The 24,405-nt window shown below is 51.8% G+C and overlaps 1 protein-coding gene and 1 non-coding gene across 6 annotated transcripts; one reads left to right on the top strand and one right to left on the bottom strand.

Annotated features, from left to right (window-relative positions):
* Positions 1-302: 302 nt before the first annotated feature.
* On the bottom strand, positions 303-23,906 carry LOC138922185 (ral guanine nucleotide dissociation stimulator-like). Of its 5 annotated transcripts, none has more exons than XM_070259017.1 (15): positions 19,459-19,736; positions 18,882-18,992; positions 18,019-18,129; positions 16,808-16,989; positions 15,259-15,452; positions 14,737-15,116; positions 13,763-13,978; positions 13,305-13,408; positions 12,733-12,802; positions 12,599-12,625; positions 11,606-11,683; positions 11,098-11,172; positions 10,512-10,544; positions 10,024-10,145; positions 303-7,288 (listed from the first exon to the last, which is right to left on the bottom strand). In XM_070259017.1, exons 1-15 carry the CDS (start codon positions 19,582-19,584, stop codon positions 6,991-6,993), a joined length of 2,127 nt encoding a protein of 708 aa, XP_070115118.1. In that variant the 5' UTR covers positions 19,585-19,736; the 3' UTR covers positions 303-6,990. The 5 variants fall into 5 exon arrangements, with proteins under 5 accessions (XP_070115118.1, XP_070115121.1, XP_070115120.1 ...); XM_070259020.1 differs by lacking the exons at positions 303-7,288; positions 19,459-19,736 and adding exons at positions 9,530-9,818; positions 21,238-22,460; XM_070259019.1 differs by lacking the exon at positions 303-7,288 and adding an exon at positions 9,530-9,818 and having other exon boundaries at positions 11,606-11,674.
* MIR8923-4 (microRNA mir-8923-4) lies at positions 14,932-15,056 on the top strand. Its single transcript, NR_127938.1, has one exon. It is a non-coding gene; the product is annotated as a microRNA 8923-4 (primary transcript).
* Positions 23,907-24,405: the final 499 nt, after the last annotated feature.

Below are 24,405 nucleotides of genomic sequence, written 5' to 3' on the forward strand. Positions count from 1 at the left end.
AGAAGAAAAATCACATGATCATATCGATAGATACAGAAAACATATTTGACAAAATCCAACACCCATTCATGATAAAAACTTTCAAACACTAAGAATAAAGGGTAACATTCTCAAGGTGATAAAGAGCATCTATTGCAAAAACCCTACAGCTCACATCATACTTAATGGGGAGAAACTCACAGCTTTCCCCCTGAGATCAGGAAGCAGGCAAGGATGCCCCTCTCACCGCTCATACTCAACACAGTACTGGAAGTCCTTGTTGATGCAATAAGACAAAAAAAGGAAAAAAAAACCACATAAGATAGGGACAGAAAAAACAAAACCGTCTTTATTTGCAGATGACATGACTTTCTATACAGAAAATCCCAGAAAATCCACAAGAAAAGGAATGAAATTAATTAGCATTTACAACAAAATTGCAGGATACAAGGTGAACTTATAAAAATCTACTGTTTTCCTATATACCAGCAATAAACAATTGGAATTTGACATTAAAAACACAGTAACATTCATACTTGCACCTAAAAAAGAGAAATATTTAAGTATAAGTCTAACAAAATATGTGTAAGATTTAGATGATGAAAACTATGAAACTGATAAAAGAAATAAAAGGTCTAAATAAATGGATGGACACGTCCCATGTTCATGGGTTGGAAGACTTCACATTGTTAAGACGTCAGTTCTTTCCAACTTGATCCATAGGTTCAACACAATCCCAACCAAAATCACAGTAAGCCATTTCGTGGATATCCACAAACTGATTCTAAAGTTCGTGTGGAGAGAAAAAGACCCAGAACAGCCAACACAATATTGATGGAACAGAATAAAGTTGGAGAACTCGCAGTACCCTAGTTCAAGACTTACTAGAAAGCTATAATAATCAATACAGCATGGTACTGACAGAAGAGTAAATACATAGAGGAATGGAAAACAACAGAGAGTCCAGAAATAGACTCACACAAATACAGGCAACTGATTTTTGATAAAGGAGCAAAGGCAATACAGTAGGGAAAGAACAGCCTTTTCAACAAATGGTGCTGGAACAACTGGATGACCATACCAAAAAAAAAGAAAAGAAAGAAAAAGGAATCTTGACACAGACCTTACAGCTTTCACAAAAATTGACTCAAAATGGGTCATAGACCTAATGAGAAATGCAAAAGTACAAACACCTTGTAAAAACACAGGAAAAACATCTATATGACCTTGGATTTGGCAGTGAGATTTTAGGTTTAACACCAAAGGATAATCTATGTAAGAAAAAATTGGTAAATTGGACTTCATTAAAATTTAAAATTTCTGTTCTGCTAAAGACACTCTTAAGAGAATAAAATAAAAAGAGAAGAAAAAGACAAGCCAGAGAGAAAGACTGGCAGAAAATATTTGCAAAAAAAAAGGAAAAATGCCATAGCTGTCACCCTCCCCATCACCTCCTTGGGCTTGCAGGCAAAACATCTTCCTTTGGCCCCTAGTTTTGGAAAAACTCATGTTCTTGACCCAGGTTTAGTTTTTTCTTGCCATTTCTATTCCATACATTATCATACATTTAACTTGTAAAATAGACTGTGATATTATGTAGTGAATTAACGCAAAAAAGGACTTGTATCCAAAAAACATAAAGAACTCATGACACTCAAGAAGAAAATCAACACCCAATTAAAAGATAGGCCAGGGGTCAGCCAGGTGCTGTAGTGGATAAGTTTGCATGCTCTGCTTTGGCAGCCCAGGGTTCCTGGGTTCAGATCCCAAGCAGGGACCTAGGAGCGCGCAACAAGCCAGGCTGTGGCAGCATTCCACACAAAATAGGGAAAGATTGGCACAGCTATTAGCTCAGGCCCAATCTTCCTCGCACAGAATAAATAAATGAATAAATAAATAAGTGGGCCAAATATCTGGATACAGCCACACCCTACTCTCCACCTTCATCCCCTCTGATCCCACACACGCCAGCCCGGCCACACCATCGGCTGGGATCATTATCAGTCCTGGTTAACTCCATTCTGTGTCGACTGGCGCTGTGGCAGGCAGAATGGTTCCCATGCCCTCATCCTCAGAACCTGTGAATATATTATGTCAGAAAAGTGATTTTGCAGGTGAAATTCTGGTACATATGCTAAGCAAAATAGGTCAGATGGGGAAAGACAAATACTGTATGATTTCACTCAGATGCGGAGGATAAAAAAGCCATAACAAACACATGGATATAGAGAATGCATCGGTGGTTACCAGAGGGCAAAGGGGTGGGGAGGGCAAAAGGGGTGAAGGGGGACATTTGTACAGTGACATTTGTAAGGTGACATTTGTGCGGAAACTAGACTTTTGGTGGTGAACACGATGTAGTCAATACAGAAGTTGAAATATGGTGATGTACACATGGTATTCATATAATGCTATAAACTAATGTCATCTCAATTTAAAAAGTTTAAAACATTTTCAAAAAAGAAATGCAGGTTAAAGCTTTTAAAATGGGGAGATTATCCTCGATTGTCTCTGTGACCCAATCTAATCACATAAACCCTTAAAAGTCGAGAACTTTCTCCAGCTGGAGCAGAGAGATGCTGCCGAAGGGAAAGTCAGAGAGACGCGAAGCGTGAGAAGCACTCGAGGCTTCTGCTGGTTAGAAGATGGGGGAGCCAGGCCACGAGGAAGCCAGGTGGCCAGGTGCTGAGAGCCTCGCGGCCGTCAGCCAGCGAGGAATGGGGACCTCAGCTCCACAACTGCAAGGAACCGCACTCTGCCATGCCTCAGAGTGAGTTTGGAAAAGGATTCTCCCCCAAACCTCTAAATAGGATCGCAGCTGGCTCACTCCTGACTCTGGCCCTCTGAGCCGTGGGGCAGAGGAGGCAGCCAAGCCCGCCTGGGCCCGTGATCCCCAGAACTGTGAGGCAGTGAATGTGTGTTGTTTGAAGCCTCCAGGTCCGTGATAATCTCTTACAGCAGCAACAGGAAGCTGTTACAAGCACCCACCGTTTCTGACCCATCATGTACTTCCCAATATGGTGGGCACCTGACATGAGTTGACAACCATGACTCCATTTTGTACCCTGGACTCCATCTTGCTAAAAATAGGAAACTGTGCTGACATTGCTGACTTACCAAAAGGTAGTTATTTGCTGAGAGACGACTGTCTGAAGAACTGTGCCAAAATATACTCTTTCTGGTCACAAGCAGATGCCCTTGAGCAAGCCCATGAGCTATGACATGAATGGACCCTCCCTGACAAACAGTGAGGTGGCTGCTCTGGGCTCTCCTTTGTGATGATAAAAACTCCTGACTTTTATGACTTGGGGGACCCTTTTCTGGCTGCTGCCAGAACCTGTGTTCCCCAAACTTCAATTCGAAGATCCCAAATAAAGCCTCTCTTTTTCTTTTAGGTGCCTCTTTTTCTAAGCACCGTCATCCCCGTCATTCAGGTGAGGAACCTGAGACTGTCGCACAGCAGGTGTCCAGGCCAAAGTTTCACAGGCGGAGCTCAAGACATCACAGGCTCTGTTCCCCAGCACCCCAATAAAGCCACTGTCGCAATAAAGCGAGTCACACGAATCTTTTGGTTTTCAGTGCATATAAAAGTTACGTTTACACTACACTGTTGTCCATTAAGTTTACAGTAGCACTATATTTTTGAAACATGCACATACCTTGATAAAAAAATAATTTATTGCTAAAAACACTAACCCTCGTCTGAGCCTTCAGTGAGTTGTAATCTTTTTGCTGGTGGAGGGCGTTGCCTCAGCATTGATGGCTGCTCACTGATCAGGGTGGTGGTTGCTGAAGGTTGGGGTGGCTGTGACAATTTCTTAGAATAAGACAACAATGAAGCTTAGCACATTGATCGACTCTTCCTCTCATGAATGTTTTCTCCGTAGCATGTGACGCTGTTTGATAGCGTTCTACCCACAGTAGAATTTCTTTCAAAATTGGATCAATTCTCTCAAACCCTGCCTCTGCTTTATCAACCAAGTTTATGTAACATTCTAAATCCTTTGTTGTCATCTCAACAGTCCTCATGCATTTTCACCAGGAGTAGTTTCTCTCTCAAGAAACCACTTTCTTTGCTCGTCCATAAGAAGCAACTGCGCACCCGTGAACATTTTATCAGGAGATTGCTGCACTTTAGTCCCATCTTCAGGGTCCACTTCTAGTTTAGCTCTTCTCCTGTTTCCACCGCATCTGCACTTACTTCCTCCACTGGATTCTGGAACCCCTCGAAGTCATCCATGAGGGTTGGAGTCAACTTCTTCCAAACTCCTGTTAATGTCGATATTTTGACCTCTTCCCATGAATCACGAATGTTCTTAATGGCATGGAGAATGGTGAATCCTCTCCAGAAAGTGTTCAATGCCCTTTGCCCAGATCCATCAGAGGAGTCACTATGCATGACAGCTATAGCCTTACAAAATGCAGTTCTTACACAATAAGACTTGGAAGCCAAAATTACTCCTTGATCCCTGGGCTACAGAATGGATGTCATGTTAGTGGGCATGAAAACAACATTAATCTCATTGTGCCTTTCCATCCGAGCTCTTGATTGACCTGCTGCATTGTCAATGAGCGGTAATATTTTGAAAGGACTCTTTTTTTCTGAGAAGTTGATCTCAACAGCGGGCTTAAAATATTCATTAAACCATGTTGTAAACAGATGTGCTGCCATCCAGGCTTTGTTGCGCCATTTATAGAGCACAGGTAGAGCAAATATAGCATAATTTTTAAGGGTCCTGGATTTTCAGAATGGTCAATGAGCATCGGCTCCAACTTAAAGTCACCAGCTGCATTAACTCTCTAACAAGAGAGTCGGTCTGTCCTTTGAAGCTTTGAAGCCAGGCACTGACTTCTCTCTGGCTGTGAAAGTCCCAGATGGCGTCCTCTTCCAGTAGAAGGCTGTTTCGTCTATGTTGAAAGTCCGTCGTTGAGTGTAGCTGCCTTCACTGATGATCGAGCCACATCTTCTGGATGACGTGCTGCCCCTTCTAGTAGAAGCAGCGCTTGCTGCTTCCCCCTGCCCTTCCAGGTTATGGCAAGGGCTTCTGTCCTTAAACCTCATGAGCCCACCTCTGCTGGCTTCACACTTTCTCGGGCAGCTTCCTCCCCTCTCTCGGCCTTCCCAGAACTGAAGAGAGTGAGGGCCTGGCTCTGGATCCGCTTAGGCCTGGTGGAGTGTTGTGGCTGGTTTGCTCTTCTGTCCAGGCCACTGAAACTTCCTCCATATCAGCAACGAGGCTGCTCTGCTTTCTTATCATTCGTGTGTTCACTGGAGCAGCACTTTTAATTTTCATTAAAGGAAAAGGAAAAGGAACAGAAGTTTTCCTTTGCACTCACAACTTGGCTAATAGTTTGGTGCAAGAGGCCTGGTTTTTGCCTGTCTTGGCTTTTGAAACGCCTTCTGTATGAGCTTGAGCATTTCTAGCTTTTGATCTGAAGTGAGAGATGTACGACTCTTCCTTTCACTGGAACCCTTAGCGGCCACTGTAGGGTTACTAATGGGCCTAATTTCAACATTGGTGTGTCTCCGGGAATAGGGAGGCCTGAGGAGAGGGAGAGACGGGGGAACAGCCGGTCGGTGGAGCAGTGGGGACACACACAACATTTATTAATTGTTTGCTGTCTTATATGGATGCAGTTTGTGGAGCCCCTGAACAATTACAATAGTAACATCAGCGATCACTGAGCACAGGTCACCACAACAAACAGAATAGTAACGAAAAAGTTTGAAATACTGTGAGAGTTACCAAGATGTGACCCAGAGACCCAAAGTGAACACACGCTGTGGTAGAAACGGCACCAGTAGACTTGTTCAACGCAAGGTTGACACAAACCTTCAACTTGTAAAAGACGCAACATCTGGGAAGCACAATCAAATGAAATAGGCCTGTATCACCCTTTAAACCGTGGGGGCGTGTCAGTTACTCAGTTGAAACCCATAGGAGGAAAAATTAGGGTTTCCTGGTGAAGAAGAAATTACGCCTCAGGTCGCAGCTTAAAATCTTGCTGAGTTTCTAGTCTGCTGACCTTCCGGTCACTTCAAACTTGCCAGCTCCCACAATCACAAGAGTAACTCCGTGAGATAAACCTCTCGCTGTGTGTCCGTGTACACGTATGCATACACATGCATGTACAGTCATGCACTGCATATGACCGTTTGGTCAGTGACGGGCTGCAAATACGATGGTGGTCCCATAAGACTAGTACCACAGAGCCTCGGGGGGCGGTAGGCCACACCGTCTAGGGTTGTGTAAGTGCACTCTGTGCTGTTTGCACAAGGACGAAATTGCCTAATGATGCATTTCTCAGAACATGTCCCCGTCGTTAAGGGAGGCATGGCTGTATGTTCATACATGAGTATGTTCATGTTATACATATATATGTTCCTGTTCTCTGGAGAGCTCTAATACAGATTGTGGTGCCAAGGATGGTTCTAGAGGAATAGAATATTAAAGATGTGTTTCTAAAATGGTTCTGTTTCTGTAATTGGCTCTCTAATTTGATTAAATTTAAACGTTCTAGCAGCCCTACTTCCAGTGTTCAGAGGAAACTAATGGTCCATGGCAATTTCTGGCAATAGGGATATACAAAATATCACCATTGTGTAATCCTAATCAAATATTTATAAAAGGCAAGGTTCTGGGTGGCCGTGAATTTGATACTTTAGATCATTCTGGACTAACTAATGTAATGAAATTAACTAACTGCTCCTAACTGCACTGATTATGTGAGGAAAGAAAGAGATGAGTCCAGGTGTCCAATTCGCAGCTCCAGCACCATGTAATGGACCTGAAGCATCTCCTTCTTCCCTGAAATAAACACTTATTTCCTGTAGCTTCAGAGCTGAGATTTCGGAAAACCTAACCCAGAGTCTCTGCCTGCAAGTGGCTGAATCACAGCCCAAATGGAATTCCCGTCCGCACAGCAGTGAAAGTGATGGCGTCGATTTAGAAGGAGTGGGGTGTTGAGGGTGGAACGGGGACAACAGGCCATTCCTGGGTGAGCTGGGCTTCAGGCTCCACAGATGTGCAGCGTCTCTTTGTCCATAGAAGCAGCGCCCTCCTCCTCCTGTCTGAGGAGATCACTCTGCTCCTCCTGAGGGTCCCTGAGGGCACTGCCTGGCAAGACACCGCTCCTCCTCAGGACTACGCCCAGCAGCCTCCTTGGCTTGCAGACCAAGACTCCATCCAGGTGAACCTGACTCCCAGCTGGTCCCAAAGGGTGAGGCGCAAACTGGGCCCCGAGGAACTGCGCTGCACTCCAGAAGAACTGGTCCAATTCCTGGGCCACAGACGGGAACCTGGCAACACTGTGAAGAACCGGAATAGGCAGGGTTGGGAGAACGCTGGAAGGAACGTACAGTAGGTTTAAGTGGAACGCAGTGGTAGGGCCCCACTCGGCAGAGGTTCTCTGTTCAGTGTGTGTCTCACGGGGCGACAGAGAGCTTAACAGTCTGCTCAGTTGACCGGCTCCAAAGTGGACCCATGTGGAGGGCACACAATGAAAAGCAGCGTCCTGGGAATACTGTAGAAGACGGGATCAAAAGAATCATTCTGAAGCAGCACAGAGAGCTACAAGAGCACACAGCCAACTGCTTAGTGAAATGAGGAAAGCAAGAGCAGGACAAAATGAAAAGCTCAGAAACAAGAAACACAAAAATACACAAAAAAGAACCAAACAGATATTTTGAAGCTGAGAATGAAAAAAAAACAACAGCATGTTAGGGGTCCCTCACTGCAAACATGGGTCTCTCCGGGGGACTGTCAGCACTTTTGGCCAATGGATGCCCAAGGATGCAATGCGCTGTCCCCTGCTGCCACACGATGGGCATGGGACATGTTAAAGGTCGCTCCATGCAGGCTGGCCTCGCAGGAGCCCCACAGTCCTGCAGGAGAAACCCATCGGACACCCGTGCCTTCATCCCGGCCCTGGCCCAGCCCTGGCACCTGGCACTTCTGCTTCCCTTTGGAGCGGAAGGACAGCCATTCCTCCATTGGCAACTCTCTTTCCTGGATGGCTGTGCCGTGTCAGGAAGGGCCTGGGCTACTGGGAAGCAGTGTTTATCCTCAGCGGTTGGCTGTCCTGAGAAGGTGCCCTGGCAGAGTCCAGCCTGCAGGGAGCTGGGTGACACTTGCGGCCATCAGGCAGTGCCAAGCTCTTCCTCTGGCCCTTGTCTTACAAGATTTTTCAGGGCTAATGTTCAAAGCATCAGGTGGTAACCCTTTAGCTCCTGGTCAGCGGATGGGTTCTTGGGCTGAACTCAGGGCGCTGTCTGTTTACGCCCACATGGGAAGCATTTCAGTATTTTAACTGGTAAGGCATTTTCACATGTCCACGCATGTCCAGAGGTCATCACTTTGGGGGCATCCCCGCTGCACCCCCACCCACGCTCCTCTCATGTCTCAGCTTTCAATGCTCCCAACAGGAAAGGCTCACACCCCCGGGACACAGTCACAGCTCAACTGTGGAAAAGAGCACAGCCGTCCAGGGGCTGCACGCCATAGAGGCTGGGCCAACTGCCCCTTAGGTTGAGCTGGCAACAACAAAGCTGAGTGTGTTAACGGGCACTTGTGTGAGACCATGGACCTCAGAACCATGTGGCCCAGAAGTCACTCTGGACAGCAAGGGAGAGTGTAAGTGCACTCGCTAGCCAGGATTATGGCCTGTTAGCCTGCAAATCACAGCTCACCAGGATCCATCGGGCCCAGCCAGGGAGGAGTGGCCTTGAGGCACCTGAGGGAGGGTGGGGCCTTGAGGGGACTTCTGACTTGACAAGAGTGAAGAAGGAAGCGCAGGGGCTGGGGCCCTGGGTCACAGGGAGCAGGAGAGTGTCAGGAACGGGGCCCAGCTGGAGCCTGGCAGGCTGCACAACAAATCTTCCCCTGGAGAGGAGGCAAGCAGGGAGACGACTTCGGAGCCAGGGACATGGTCCCAGCAGTAGTCCTGTCCAGGGAAAGGGTGAGCACGGGCCCCAGGGGACACTGAGGAGGGGAAGTCCTGCCTGCCCAAAGTCCCTGCACAAATGACCTTCCCCTGGCCTTGTCCTCTCCACACGCACGGTTTGATCGCTACATGTTTTCCCCACTTAGAGGTGATGCGTTTCCAGAGGCTGAACTAGAAACTACAAGTTCCAAACATGGGGTCCAGACAGACCTCCACAAGAGACGCAGGAAATGTTCCCTCTCCCTCCAGAGTGTGGACGGGCAGCCCCACTCCTGGGGCACAGAGTGGGCCTGGCAAGTGGTGGCTTTAGGGCCCCCCACATTTCCGTGGTGGATGCTCGGCCTGAGAAAACACCTCGACCTCCCATCTCAGGGGTCTGAGGGGCTGTCTCTGCTCCTGGCCCAGCTTCATGATGCTGACACGGACCTGTCCTCTGAGGAGGGGCACTTGGGGGTCTCCTTCAGCAGCCAGGGAGGGGCTGCACCTTCCCCCCTCTCCCACACACAATAATCGGATGACTGCAAAATGTCTTAATCCAGTGAGGAATCTGAGAGTCTGGACAGCGTTTAAATTAGCACAGAATGTGAAAGAACCACCACTCCCAGGCTCTAAGAGAAACAGGACTTTAATACAACAGTTTGCAAATCTGGCATGAACTATTTACAAGCAGTGATTCTCACCCCTACAGAGATGGAAATTGGCCTCAGGAAGGGGTGGCAGGCGGTGGGGCCCTTGCACCCTCAGTGCCCCAGCTGGGTCCCTGCTGCTAAGGAAGAGGTCATACGACAACCGGACGCTCACTCCCTCCTCAGCTTCATGATGGCCATGCTCTCTGGGCCTGGAGAGATTTGCTGGCCAACTAGCACCGGGGCTCCAGCTGGCAGGACAGGCTGTAGCTACAGGATAGAGTGGACCTGTGAGCCTCCCACAATCCACAGCCCTGGTGTCCTTCCCGGCATCTGCCCAGCAGCTGGAGCCCAGCTTCCCCAGCCATCGCCATGCGACAGGTCAGGGCTGACAAGGGAGTCATGGACTCAGGCTCTCCGGACTGGCCAGCAGGGAGAGTGCACCTGTTCCTCCCCATGTCCTGTCCAGCCTCACCTCTCGTCCTCACTGAGCTGCTCCATGTCCCAGAACCAGGCCCTGAATCGCTCCTGGGGCTCTAGGTTGTAATTCTCTGCAGCCTCCTGGAGCTGCACGATCTCCATCATCACTTTGTGCTCCTGGCACCAGAGGGAGGAGAGGATGCAGACAGAGCCTGCTGGGGATGCTGCAGGGTCTTCAGGGGGTGAGGAGTGGGGCAAGGGGCTGGTCCTGGGTCCTTGCTCACATGGGACCCTCCTTCCCTCCAATTCCACGCAGGACCTACCTGTTCTCAGAGATGGGTAGAAGCCCCTCCCGCAGGGAGTTTTGCTTGATGCCCACCGCTGCCCCCACCACCCCACTGGATGGGTCTCCTGATTCTCTGTCATCTAACACTCTCAGTAAATGTAAGATGCAGCGGGCGGTGCCCAGGAGAGTTCCGCCCAGGGGCGGCTCTGGTTTCCACGCCCCTCTCCTCCCTGACATGGAAGGCCACAGCTGCTCACCTTTTTCTTTTTCTCGTGGTTGATCTCATTGCCCTGGAAGGCAGACAGCAAAAGTCCATCAGAACGAGCCCCCTAGCTATGACCAGCCCCCGTGCACACCCCTTCTCATGGTGCCCAGCTCCAGGTCCAGGAGGGGGCTGGGCCTGACAGAAAACAGGACTTGGACCCAGGCCAGGCTCTGGGCTTCAGAGAAGGGAGGACATGGGGGCCGACACTCAAAGACCCTGTAGCCCAAGCCCCTCTGATGACGGACAGGGAGGCTGAGTCCTCAGGCAGGAAGGGACAGCTCCATCAGTGTGCTGCCTGACTTGGAGGCCGACTTCTCTCTCGCCTCCAACAAAGCCCATGCAGCTCTGTAGGCGGGCAGCTCTGCTGCTTCGCCAGCCTGGGGACCCGGGACGGGCTCCACGTGGAGCCTTCGTTCCCTCATCCCTAAGAGGGGCACACTGTCCCAGCCCACAGGGGAGCCTGGGAGGCTGTCACGACAGGAAGTTACCACATTCTGACCACTCAGGTCTTGGTACTGGGACTGTGTCTTCCCAAGTCCCAACCTGGTCACCCCCTTCTGGCCCCCGGCCTCACTCACATTTACGTAATCCTCCATGGCAGTGTCCAGCATGATCAGGTCAGTTAGCATGGTGCCCAGGAAGGGGACGATGCCCTGTGCCATTGGGATTAGATGGGATGAGGCCCTGGTCTCAGGTGTCCCCATGACCCTCCCCTGAAAACTCCTCATGCTCAGCCTCCTGGCCCAGCCCGGGGTCCCCACACGGAGCAGCCTCAAACCCTTTATAGCCAGCCCTCAATCCCCACCCCTCACCCTCCAAGAACACCAGACTCCTCCTGGTCACCTCCCAGGGCCTGCTTTTGGCTGGTCACAGGGCCTTTAATCCTTGGCCCCTCCACTCTCCCGACCCATCCTGCTGCAGCTCCCCAGGCCCTCCTCCTGGTCACTTCTAAGGGCGGGTGTCAGGCTCTGCGGCAACAGGAGGAGGGCTGCAGGAGGAAGGCCCCCTCTCTGGATTGGAGCCCCCAGCTGGGAGGGCAGAGTCCCCTCCTCTGACCTTGGAGCCCCTCCCCACAGGCGCACTCACCTTCTGCTGCTGCCTCTTCCGGCCTCTCTGCAGGGTCCTCAGCAGGGTGGCAAACTTGGAGGGCTGCTTCTGCCAGGACTGAGGACAGGGTCAAGGAGGCCATCCTCCCCTCACCCCACTTCTCCTCAGCCCCTCTGACCTCAGCCCTGGACGTCTGAACCAAGTCAGCTGGTACCCATGCTACTCCATCCTCCAGCACACTCTGATTCTAGAACAATCCTAGCTCCAACACTCTCGCTGTGTGACCTTGGGCCGAACGCCTGTCCTCCTTGAGTCAGCCTTCTCAGCTGGGAAGTGTGACAACTCCCCCTACCTTGCAGGGTCTCCTGAGGACTCAGTGTCAGTCTACATGGTTCTGGCTCTCACCCCACCCAGCATGAAAGGGTGGGGCGGGGCTGAGAGGACACTTCGGTTTCTCTTTCATGTGGAGCCTATGAGGTCCACTCAGGAAAGATCTACTGAGCACCACCAGTTTCCTGGACACTTCCCATAAGCCACCTGGGCACCAGTTACTGCTGACTAGGACCCAGGTGAGTGTTCCTGACAGGGACAGACTAGGAGGGACCGTGGTAGGGCCAGTGGGGAGTCACACATGCACAAACATCTGTCATGCTCCAGTCATTCAGACTCAAGGCTGGGCAGCCCATTTGTCCACCTGGCCTGGGGGAATGCCTGGCAGTGCCCATCCCGAGGGCAGGCAGGGTGCCCTCCTCGTGGAGAAGTGGTGAAGACAGAAGGAGCAGTGGGGGCCTGGCTTCCTAAAGACACACTGAGCTGGTTCACGGAAGGAACATACGCCCGTCCACCCCATGCACGCAACAGCCTGGAAGAATCTAAGTGCTGACAGCGTGGACCAAAATGGAAGGCAGCCCCTGCTCAACCGGCCAGCTCAGCATCCCCTCCGGGATCAGCCCAGACACCCCCACTTCCTGCCATGACCGGGGCTTCCCACCCCACAGACACCTCCCCCACCTGCCCATGGACCAAACATACCCCATCTTCCTGTTCATCCAGGGAAGACTGGAATTGTACACAGAAACTTCAAGTGAGAAATGACCGTCCACATCCTGCCCCGTCCCCCTTCCACACACCCCGCCTCTCCCTCCACGTGCCAGCCTCCACTCTACCTTGATGAGCAGCTCCCAGCTAAGGGAGTTGTCCTCATCACAGAGCTTTTTAAATTTTCGGTAGCTCTTCCTGAGGGGGGAAAGGAGGAAGGAGAAACTCAGGAACAATGGGGCAGGGGGCATAAGTGCAAGTCCCTTCTCGATGAGAATCTGGAAAATCCAAACTGCCTGAATGAGGATTTTCGTGGGGGTCCTCTGAGCACTGACGTCACCATGGGACTGCAGAGGGGGCTCTCATGTTGGTCACCTGGGGCTGCCACTCCCTTTTCTATGCAGCAGCTGTATTTTGACCGGTTTGGTTTTCTACTGGGCACAGAGTTCTGTTGCTGTATGGCAAACACTTGAAAATCTCCACTTTGGTTCAACCTACTATGTGACAGCCAGGGAACCTGATTCCTGAAGCAGAACTGGGGGCCTAAGTTGCCAGTGAGGATCAGGGACACTGCACACCCTCCCAGGCCCTGTGCCCAGGGCTTACTGCCACCCAGGAAGCTCCAGCCGACGAGAGGGCAATGGCAGACACGTGGGAGCTCCCTCCTCCCCCTGGTCCTCCTGCGGAGAGGCCTCCCCACCTGGACACCTTCCCCCAGGTCTTCTTCAGTCTGTGTATGGGCACGCTCTGCAGAGCCGAGAGGACTGCGTGCAGAGAGGAGATGTTCCTCAAGGCTCGGCACTCCTGAGGAGGGAGAGGAGGAGCTGGGAGGGGGAGCAGGAGCCCTGTCTGCTCTGGCTTCAGTCCCCCTCCCTTCCACTCTCCCCTCCTGAGTGGGACAGAGGGCCAGGGCGCCAGGGTGGCCACAGGTGGACCAAAGAGTAACACTTCCAGGAGGAGGAATTTCGCTCAAAGTAGGAAGGAGCCAAGGAGGAAGTGAGCATCCCACCACTGGGACATGCGAGTCAAGGTCAGTGTGCCCTTGACAGGAAGGACCTAGCGACTGTGCAGGGGCTTAGAGTGCAGCCTTCAGTCCTGAGAGCTGATCAAGGAGAAGGGGCAGTTCCACGGCTCTGGAGAGGGTCTCCCCCCGCCTACCCTGGCCACCTCGATCCACCGCTCCAGAACCTTGGCCCTGCCCCGGGCCGTCACGTTTGGGTCCCCAAGGCAGGACGTCATGACACACTTTACTACTCTGTTGAACTGCACCACTGTGGCCCAGACGGTGGGTGCCACGTTCTCATGTCCGGGCCGGTTTCTTTTGCCCCAGGTGGAGCCCAGACACTCAGAGGGCTCGACGTTCTTGAACACTTCCTGGGGAGGAGGGGGAGTGTCACTCAGCCCTGCCACAGCCCAGCTGAGTGTCCAAGCAGGAGTCCCCGGTCTAAGGAGGGGCTCAGGAAGCTGAGGATGTGTTCTCAGCGTGGTGGGAGCCCCTCGCTTTCATTGTTCTTCCACTGAGAGCACCCAGCACAGGAGGACCCGGGACTCCAGACTGGTGGGGAAAGGACAGGAGCATTTACACACAGCCCACCCCCACAAACTGCAAGCTCCAGAGGGCTGCTCCGCTTGGCTCCTCCCAAGGGGGCATCTCCCTGCATCCTGAGCATCCTTGGTCCCAGGCCCCATTCCGCTGCACATTCCCCTGTGCCAGCTACACCCACGGGCTTTGTCAGGTTGTCTCCCTTTTAGTGAAGTACACGTCTGGTGCATCACAAATGCTGAGGCTGCTGAGCATCCCGAGCAGATGGCTGGACCGCCTGAGTTCCTGGCTGCACACAGTGAGTTCTCCTCCCCGACCTCTCGGGCCAGGCCCCACCAGGCTTCCTCTGTGTTCTACTTCACTCCATGTGCTCAGCCCCTCTGTCCAGCAGGTCCTCTTGGTCCCCATCTCTACAGTGTGAGGGTGGAACACGAAGGCTGGAGAGTTGCCCAGATCCCATGGTTGGGAAGTGGTGGAGCTGGGATTGGGACCCAGGTCACAGGAGCCGCCACAGGGAAAAGCAGGTCTGGGCCAGCTGATGGCATAGGGGTGGCCTGCCCCACCCCGCCCTGAGAGCCCGGGTGCTCACCGCGTCAATGGCCGTCAGCTGTTCTGCCACATCCCTTGGGGAGAAGGCCATGAGGCTAGGCTTCCCATCGGGCTGCTTCTTCCCGGTCACTCGACAGGGGTGGGAAGCCTCTGGAACCGGAGCTGATTCTGCGGCTGTTACTGGAGCCTGAGGTGGAAATCCCAGCAGGCCCCTTGGTCCCGTTGAGTCCAGTTCAGGACCTGGCACTTGGGCTGGGGCTGCTGATGGCACTCGCTCGGGGTCTGGAGCAGCTGAGGGCGCTGCTGCCGGTTCCAGCGCTAGAAGTGATGGCAGAAATAGAACTGGAGTTCCGTCCAGCTCCAGATGTGGCCCCTTTTCCGCCTCTGCACCTGGCAGAAGTGCTGGAGCTGGGGCAGGAGCTGGAGAAAGAGAAAGGGTCAGCTACATAAGTTGCTTTCCATGTGCCTCTCCCCAAACAGGAAAGATCCCACTGTCTTTAAATGAATCCCCAGTCGTGACCCACCCACTGGGGTAGTCTTCCAAGCCTACGGTCTCCCTTACCCTCTGTCTCCAACTCAGTGGCCTGGAAAAGGTCCACCTGGATGAGAAGAGGGGTGGCCTGGTGCTTCAGGACTGAGCCAGGCAAGAGGTCCTGGAGATACGCCAATGTCAGATTGATCCTGGAGTGGCGCAGCATCTGCCACATATCCTGGGAGTTCTCCTGAGGCCGGGGGCCCCAGATGGGAGAGAGGGCACTGGGGAGAGGCATGTGTGAAGAGAGTCACAGGCCTGGCCTGCTGTTCCACACTGTGTTCCCACAGCACCTTCTCTGTGCCTGAGCCCCAGAGGGTGGACCAGCCACTCCAATCCCTGGGTGGCTGTCCTTGCACTGGAAGGCCTGGTCATCAGCCAATCTAACAGAGAGCCTGTGTGAGTCTGGTCTTCCACCCGACACTCTTTTCCCAAAGGGCCTGGACATAGCCTGCCCCATCCTCCACGCTCGAGCATCAGGACTGAGGTTGGAGGCAGATTTGTGACCAGGCTGCTCACCACCTACTGTTCTGGGCCCCAGTGGCGGTGCTTAGGAGAGGTGCATGTGCAGAGGGCAGGGAGAGGGAGAGGGAACTGTGGAAGCGAGGAGTCTCTCAGTGGCTGACTCAGCCCAGCCTCTCCTCTGCTTCCCATGGCGGGACTGGCACCCCATGAACAGGTCTCTTTGATTCATTTCCTCCTGTAGGGAAGACCGCAGACCTCAGGCCTCCCACAGAAACCCCAAGAGGTGTGAGATCCAGGGTCTGCCAGTCCATCCATAGCCACAGTCCCCATGGTCTCCTAGCCCCTTCTGTGGACGCAGGAGGCCCTCCCTCTGGACCCAACACCACTCATGGTCTTAGTTGGTCCTTGAAGTCTGTCATCGTGGTCTGACTATGAGAGGATGCGTCCATATCTAGAGGAGGCCAAGAGGGTGTGACATCTAACGTCCTCTGGGCATCAATACTCATGATGCCCAGAAGTGAGCTTCTAGCTCTCAGGCTAGAATTGAGCCCCAGGGATAGTGTCTGCTTCCTTCATTGGACATCCTTAGTGTGTAGGAAAGGGTATGAATGTAGTAGGAGCTTAACATATGGTATTGAATGAATGAACCCCATCCAGAGCCTTCCCAGAATTCTGAGTGGGCCTGCGTCTCCTCTGCTGCCCACAGAGACCACTGCTCTGGCCGCACCGAAGACAAGGACCAGGATCAGCTAGATGGACTCGCTAAATTGTCTTGCCAATAGGAAAACAGTTTGCTTTCATGTACTTTTCCACACTCAGGAAGGCCACAGGCCAGCGAGGGGAGAGGCAGGGAGTCTCCTCACTGGGGACGGAAGCTGTAAGCATGAGGACATGCAGCATGAGCAGCAGCCCCTTCTGTGGAGTCCGGCACCAGGCAAGCGTCTGCCGTGCTTTCTCCCGTGATTTCCTTCAGTGACCCTGTGAGGTTTACCCTCTTACCACCCCACTATTCGGATGAGCAAGGTGACGCTCAGAGAGGTGTGGGGACGTTCCCAAGGCACACGTTTATTAGGTAGGAGACTCCCTGCTGTGCTGTGGAGGGGTGGGCACTCACCTCTGGAGCAGCTGGTCCAGGACCTGTGGGGTCGGGTAGAAGGCCTGGTACACACACGGGAAGGTGGTGACGGAGATGGATCTGCCGTGGAAAGATGGTTGCAGGCAGCCTACCACCTTCTGCACTGCGCCTGCCTTGAGGGTCAGCATCGTGCAGGCCTCAGCCACGGACAGGGTGGGTTCCTTGGCATACCACGTGGACAAGGAGAGACACAGAGTCAGTGGAGTCACCATGAACCACCAGGGGCATCAGGGTCTGGAGCTCAGACCAGGACCTCCCAGCACCTCAGGAAGTTGTGCAAGAGGGACGAGAGCCCGCCTTGAAAATGGTTTTGGACTTAAAAGTAAATTTGATTTTTAGGGGAATGACAAACACTCAGTACCTTCAAGGCATTCTGTGACCTGAGGAACAATCGTACCTCTGTGCATTAAGAGCCTGAGGTAAGAGCATTATCCCAGGGAGTCATCAATGAACATCCCCACCACAGACAGGAGCAAAGAGATGATTAGTGACCTTCCGCCAATCTGCGGTTCTATGTCATGGCAGACCTGGAAAACTTAGAGTCTATTCGGACACGCTTAAAATGTGCCCTGCAGTGTGTGGCTCACATGGCAACAGAATTGGGTCATGTCAAGGTCCAACAGCATCGAAAGGCTGAATCACTGTGCAAAATGTCCTCCTCTGTGGAATATGATGAAGTCACTTAAGGCCTCAGCTCCTGACCTGAGCGGCCTACAATGAGTTGATGTGTTCTGTGCAATGACAAGTTGCAGAGAAATGTATAGGATCCTGTAATCCCACCGCCATCCTCTTTATGTGTAAATCAGCCCAGCAAGTGTGATGATTCGTGAGGCTTGGAGCAGGTCTGCAAGGACAGCGGCCTGAGTGCTACACAGCTTCACAGCCGGGTAGTTACATCAGTCAAAACAGGAGCAAAATGCTAAGGTCCTCATGGCCTCGTGAAAAGTGATAACAACATTAAACATTTCCTCTATGATTCCAAGAAACGTGAAGAGTGTCTTTCCACCCTACCCCACAGCTGGCTCGGGAGGAAAGGAGGCCCAGACTCCTTCAGGAGCAAGGCCGTAGGACACCCAGTGGGAAAGCCCTGTGAGGGCCCCAGGGGTGTGCTCAGATTCAGACCTGGGTTCCAGGCCCACGCTGAACATCTTGGGGGGGTGGGGGTAAAGACCTTCTGCTCCTGCTCTCACCTCAGACCGGCACAGGATGCTGCTGGTGGCCTGCTGCTCCTGCCCCTTGACTAGGGAGGGAGAGAAGTCGAACCCAACACATAACTCTTCAAACATCTCCTGAGTGGAGTTCTGGAAAGACAATGCCCGGCAGATGGGCCAGGAGGCATCAGGAGCCTGCTGGACATCGCCATAGGGGGACACCCCCATGAGAATTTCTGTTCCCTAGTTCAGGCACACAGGGACATCTGCACAGACATCTGACCAGGGAGAGAACTAGATGAAACTTCTAAGGCTCGGGATTAACACAAGGGCAGAGGAGCTTGATCCCCAGCACCCACCTGCTCAGCTTGCCAGCCTGGGGTATGAATATCACAGACTCACCAGTTTTACAGCACGTAACAAACTGCTGTGATTCGAAGTGTTTTGTGAGATGACAAGGTGCAGAGAAATGTATAGAATCCTGTAATCCACGCCCATGCTCTTTGTGTGTAATCAGCCTAGCAAGTGTGATGATTTGTGAGGCTTGGAGCAGGTCTGCAAGGACAGTGGCGCTGAGTGCTACAGCTTCCCAGCCGGGAAGTTACATCAATCAAAACAGGAGCAAAATGCTAAGGTCCTCATGGCCTCGTGAGAAGTGACAACAACAGTAAACCTTTCCTCTACGATTCCAAGAAACATGTGGAGAGTGTCTTTCCACCCGAGCCCTCAGCTGGCTGGGGAGGAGACGAGGCCCAGACTCCTTTGGGAGTAAGGCCGTAGGACACTCATTGGGAAAGCCCTGTGAGGGCACCAGGGGTGTGCTCAGATTCGGACCTGGGTTCCAGGCCCAACCTGAACATCTTGGGGTGGTGGGCGGGGAGACCCTCTGCTCCTGCTCTCACCTCAGACCAGCACAGGATGCTGCTGGCGGCCTGCTGCTCCTGCCCCTTGACTAGGGAGGGAGAGAAGTCGAACCCATCATGTAGCTCTTCAAAGATCTCCTGCGTGGAGTTCTGGAAAGACAGTGCCCGGCAGATGGGCCAGGAGGCATCAGGGGCCTGCCTGCACATCGCCACAGGGGGACACCCCCATGAGGAATTCTGTTCCCTAATTCAGGCACAGAGGGACGTCTGCACAGACATCTGACCAGGGAGGGAACTAGATGAAACTTCTACGGCTCAGGATTAACACAAGGGCAGAGCAGCTTGATCCCAGCACCCAGCTGCTCAGGCTGCCAGCCAAGCCCCGGGGTATCAATATGACAGACTCACCTGGCTGACAGCACATAACACTCTCCTCCTGCCCAGGAGGGACCCATTCCTAACCTGCTGCCTTCCCGCACAGCGCCCACGCGTACACACACACACCGACACTCACACACAAACCCTCACACAAGGTGCAAGGGCTATGGGGCTGCTCAGGTGGGATCCGAGTTGTGTCCTGCCCTACAGTGGGCTGCCCTGGGCTGCCCCACATTACCTTTGGGTACCTCCTGCCAAATTGGCCATGAGGCTTGATCCGATGTCCACAACAACACAACAGTCTCACACTCTGGGCTTTCCTGAGCCTAGAGCCTCTGAAAACTGGTACACAACAAGTAAACATGTTGTACTCTGAAGTGTCGCCAGTCAGATGAACTGGCTAGGGGTCTGTCTCTAGAATTAACTGCCTGGTTACCAGAGTTCTAAATCTGTTGGGGTCTATCGCCAAGGAAGTGAGGTCACTTTTTCAAGATTCCATTACCTGGGCTGCTTCCTGTAATCGGACCTACCCAAACCACCCCCATGTCTTCTTCTTAACTCTACATGAGGAGCTTCCACAGCCCCAGCCACAGCTCCCTGGGAATGTGATGAGTGTCCCAGCTTTGAGGAGGCAGAGCAGAATTCAGACCTCCTTTATCTTACCAGTTCTCTGTCCTGGAAAACTCATTGTGCCTCTCAGGGCCTCCCCAGTCTCCAAACCTGCCCAAGGGGAATCCGCCTAGAATCTACTTGCTAGGGACATCATCAGGTGTATATGAAATAATATCCATACCACCTGTGAGGTGGTGTCAAGTGCAAGTAATGCACAAACAAAGAGATGGAAGTATTACGAGAAGGGATGTAGCATGAACGCCACTCAAACCAGGCCTGGGTTCAGCAATGCGCTATTGCAACAGGCACTTCCTCTCTTGGCCTCATTTCAATGTCAGCACAAGGAGAGGGTTGATGAATGAAATCCAGACACTGTCATCCTCTGGATTCAAACCTCTCCATTGTTTCCTCTTCTGTTTAGAAAGAGACCCAAGAGCCTCATCTTGATCTGTGAGGTGGGCAGCCTTCACCGTGGCTCCCAGAGATCCCCACCCGTGGTACACACATCCCTCACAGATTCCTGTGTGACCACTGAGTGCTTAGTGACTGGCTCTCGCCAATAGAACACAGCCAATGTGGACGAGTGTCATGTCTAAATTTTAAACACAGAAAGTCTCTCACTTCTTTCTTATTCCCTCTCTTAAGTTCCGTCTCTCTCTCTTTCCCGTGTCTCTCTCTCTCTCCTGTCCCTGAGCTGTGGAATCAAGCACACACGTTTTGAGCTGCCATACACAGAGGCCCACATGGGAGAGAACCGAGGCAGCGCCCAGGCCAACAGACAGAAAGGAACCCATGCTCTGAGTCCAAAGTGCACCTCGACTCCTTTGAGTGAACCTGAGAGGAAATTCTCTGCCAGTCGAGCATCACTTGAGGCCGCGGCCGCGGCCTTGAGGCATCTTGAGCAGAAGAACCAAGCTAATCTCTGTCTGATTCCTCAACCACAAAAATTGTGAGATATGAGGCATTTGCCGTTTACAGATGCAAGGCACTGGAACCGTGATTTCAGGCCCCAGGATCTGGCCCTGCCCTCCGCCGCCTCCTCTCTCCCCCCAGGCTCCCTCCAGCCACACTGGCCATCTTTCTCACATCCTCTGGCCAAACCCCCTTCTGCCCATGAGCGTCTACAGCAGGGGTGCCTTCTCCCTGACACGCCGCTCCCAGACTTGTGCAGGGCTGGCTCCCTCTTGTCATTCTGGTGCCAGGAAATGTCACCCCAGTGAGGCCTTTCAGACCCCTACCCGGTGACCCCCAGCCCTCCCTCACAGGGCCCTGAATGTCCCCTCAGCGCTGGCTCTTTCCCCTCTCATGTCTTTGCTTTCATGCTTTTGTCCTTGTCCCCTCCAGAGTGTGAGCTCCTGACCGGCAGGGACCACTCAGTCACTGTCAGCCCTGCACTTACACCCACCTGAGCACCTGGCACAGGGTGAGTGCTCGGTGCACAGTCGCTGAGTGAAGAATTGTGAAACTCGTGTCCCCTCCTCCTGCTCTTCACCAAGTCAGACTGTGGAGAGGAGCGCTAGTACCAGGAGGAGTGAGTTCTCTCTGAGGCGGGGCACAGCCAGAAAGGCCTCTGCACAGCTATTCACTGCTCCAGCAGCTGAGGCAGGCTGAGTGGGCGCCGTGTAAGTTTAAGAAGTCAGCACAGGGACTGGATGCACACAGCCTGCGCAATGACACCACCAGTTCACTTAACATCCGTCACCGAAAACAGAAAAGTAAGTGTTTGCTTGTGATGAGAAGTTTAGCTTCTTGGTTCTTAGCAATTTTGAAATGTACCACACAGCAGTGTTAACATAGGCAGTGCTGTGTGGCAATTACATCCCAATAGAAGTGACAACAGTGAAAACGCAACCTCATTGGGCACCACTGACGCTGGAGGCTGCCTGCCCCCTGGTGGCCAGCACCAGCACTGCAGCCCTGGCAGAAGCCACCACACAGGAAGTCTCTTTGGGCGTCCTCAAGGCAGAGGCTCCCCACTGTCCCAGGGGTAAAGGAGCAGGACCTGCAGGCTTCCAGGCCATGGGAGGAACCTCAGGAGCCTCCCTCTCCCTCATCTTTCTGTCCCTCCACTTGGGTGTCCTTTTTTCTCAGGAGGCATCCTGACCTCAACCAAGGCAATGATTCTCCTCTCCAGCCAATTGAGGACCTCGGGAGTCCAACAAGGACTGGTCTTGTCCCTGGACTCTGGCCTTAGTTCACAGTGCTCTGGCATGTTCTTCCTTATCCCAAGTTCTCATCCACCCGAACCCCCAAACCTCTCTCAGTTCTAAAGGATCTCCTGCAGGTGGGAAAGCATTTTCTCAGGTGCTCAGAGCACAGGGCGTCATCGATGGAGAACCAAGGGCCACAGACCCTTCGTGAGCATCATACGGAACCCAGGGAGTCACCCGCTGGACGCACTCCACTTTACACAGGAGGACACCAAGGTCTTCTCTCCTCTAACCAATGTCTACACAAGAGGAGAACGGCTCCTCAGAGTAGCAGGTGCCCACAGAAGTGGACTCCAGCTCCCCAGTCCTGTGCCCTCCAGGCTGGGCCAGGGATGCCCTTGGAACAGGTACACACCTAGAAACCTCAGGGATTCTTCGGTCCGTCTCGGGCCTTCTGGTCATGTAGCCAGGAGGACGGATGCTACTGTTCATGGCAGAGCTGCCTCCAACTGCCTTCTCCTCGGCCTCTTGTCACTTCCCTGGTGTCTGCTCTTTCCTGGGGTCCCTGCATGGTCCACACAGGAGAAATCGGTGTGAGTGTGCCTGTGCATGATTGGATGCGAACAGGAAGATGGCCCCCCCATGGACGGGGTGGGCAGGGCTCCCCTAGGACCATGAGGTCCCTGTTTCCAAAGAAAACCCGAAGGGAAGGGGTTGAGCCCTGGCCAAGGAAGCCAGAGCCCTGCCGGATTCTCTGGATTCTGACCCCCTCCTGAGGTCTGGGCCAGTCCCTCCACCTTTCTGGGCCTCAGATTCCCAAATGGACAAAGAACACGTTTTGTAAGAGCAAAGTCAAAATGGACCCTCTGCAAATGAAACAAGTTCCATGCTTTGACCTCCCCCCACTGCTTATCCTCCAAGGAGACTTCGAACCTACACGGTGTCTATTACTGGGTAAAATCACCCTCAGCATACAAAACTGATAATGGTTAAAATGGCACACGGTGAACTTTATCAGTGACTAAATATCGATGGAAGAAGAAATACATCCGAATATATTTTGATATGACTGATAAGATTCAGGAAAGTTTACTTGCTAGAAAGAATAACACCTAAACAAAACTTAAAATGTCAGAACCTGTACTCAGTACATTATGAGGTAGATTAAAAGAAATTCAGTCATTTGCATAACAATTAATTGATTCTGAGAAAACATAGATTCAGTGAATCAATAACAAAATGGATACACTGGAATTGTTTTATGGTGCTTATTTTATAGCAGTCAAGGAATTAATACTACTATATTGCATTTTGAAAGTCACTAATAGCGTAAATCTTAGAAGTTCTCATCACAAGAAACACATTTGTAACTCTTGATGATAGACGTCAACCAGACTTCTTATAGTGATCATTTCACAATATACACACATATTGAATCATTCTGATGTAGACCTGAAACTGATATAAAACAAACTTAAATTTAATATTAAAAATGTCTTACTATGTTTTCTCTGAAAAATACATGGTCACAAAAATTTTGCAGAGTTTTGTATAATTCTGATTTCAAGGTTCTCTTAGGCCCAGAATGAAAACATTTGTCTGATCAAAGTTGCCTCAGGTACAAGGGCTGAGACAAACACCAGGGTCAGAATGGAAGAGCACGAATGGAAACACTAAATCATCCTCTGCTCATTTCTTTGTATTTGCACTTTTAACAGAAAATATATTTGTATTGGCTTAAAACACACATAATGTGAAACTTACCGTCCTGACCATTTTTCTGTGTGCACGCCATCAAGCACATTGACTTCCTTACGCGCACCTTCAGTGTGTTGGCCACAGTCGTACGGTGGTGCAGCCATCACCACAGTCCATCTTCAGAACTCTTGTCACCCCACAGAACTGAAGCTCTGTCCCCACTCATCGCTCACTCCCCTTCCCCTGCTCCCGCCCCTGGCCAACAGCATCCGCTGTCCGTCTCTCTGAATCTGACCATTTCAGGAATGCCATATAAGTGGAGTCACACAAGGCCAGTATTTTTGGGACTGGTTGATTTCATTTAGCATAATTTCCTAAAGGTTCATCCCTGTTGTCTCATATCTCAGAATATCCTTAGTTTTTAAGGATGAATAACATGCAATTGTATATATATACATGCCCATGTTGCTTCTCCATTCATCCCTGGATGGATCCTTGGGCTGTTCCACGTTTCAGCGATCATGAACAATGATGCCGTGAACATGGGTGTTCAAATATGTCTTTGAGACCAACTTTTCAGCTCTGAGGTGTATATATCCTGTAGTAGAATTGTTGGGTCATTTAGTGATTCTATTTTTAATTGTTTTAATGAAATGCCATGCTGATTTCCACAGCAGCTATACCATTTTACATTCCAGCCACAGTGTACGTGGGTCCAATATCTC

This window comes from Equus caballus, unplaced genomic scaffold (assembly GCF_041296265.1).
Source record: "Equus caballus isolate H_3958 breed thoroughbred unplaced genomic scaffold, TB-T2T haplotype2-0000564, whole genome shotgun sequence".
Lineage (NCBI taxonomy): Eukaryota > Metazoa > Chordata > Mammalia > Perissodactyla > Equidae > Equus > Equus caballus.

What these genes read in the sequence shown, in the direction of transcription:
- LOC138922185 (XM_070259017.1), bottom strand. Translation starts at nt 19,584, where the DNA reads ATGTTTACTTGTTGTGTACCAGTTTTCAGAGGCTCTAGGCTCAGGAAA. An exon ending in ACCTGGGGGAAGGTGTCCAG is followed by an intron (nt 12,803 to 13,304) that starts GTGGGGAGGCCT and finishes TTCCCCCCTCAG; the next exon opens with GAAGAGCTACCGAAAATTTA. An exon ending in CCATGGAGGATTACGTAAAT is followed by an intron (nt 10,545 to 11,097) that starts GTGAGTGAGGCC and finishes TCTGCCTTCCAG; the next exon opens with GGCAATGAGATCAACCACGA.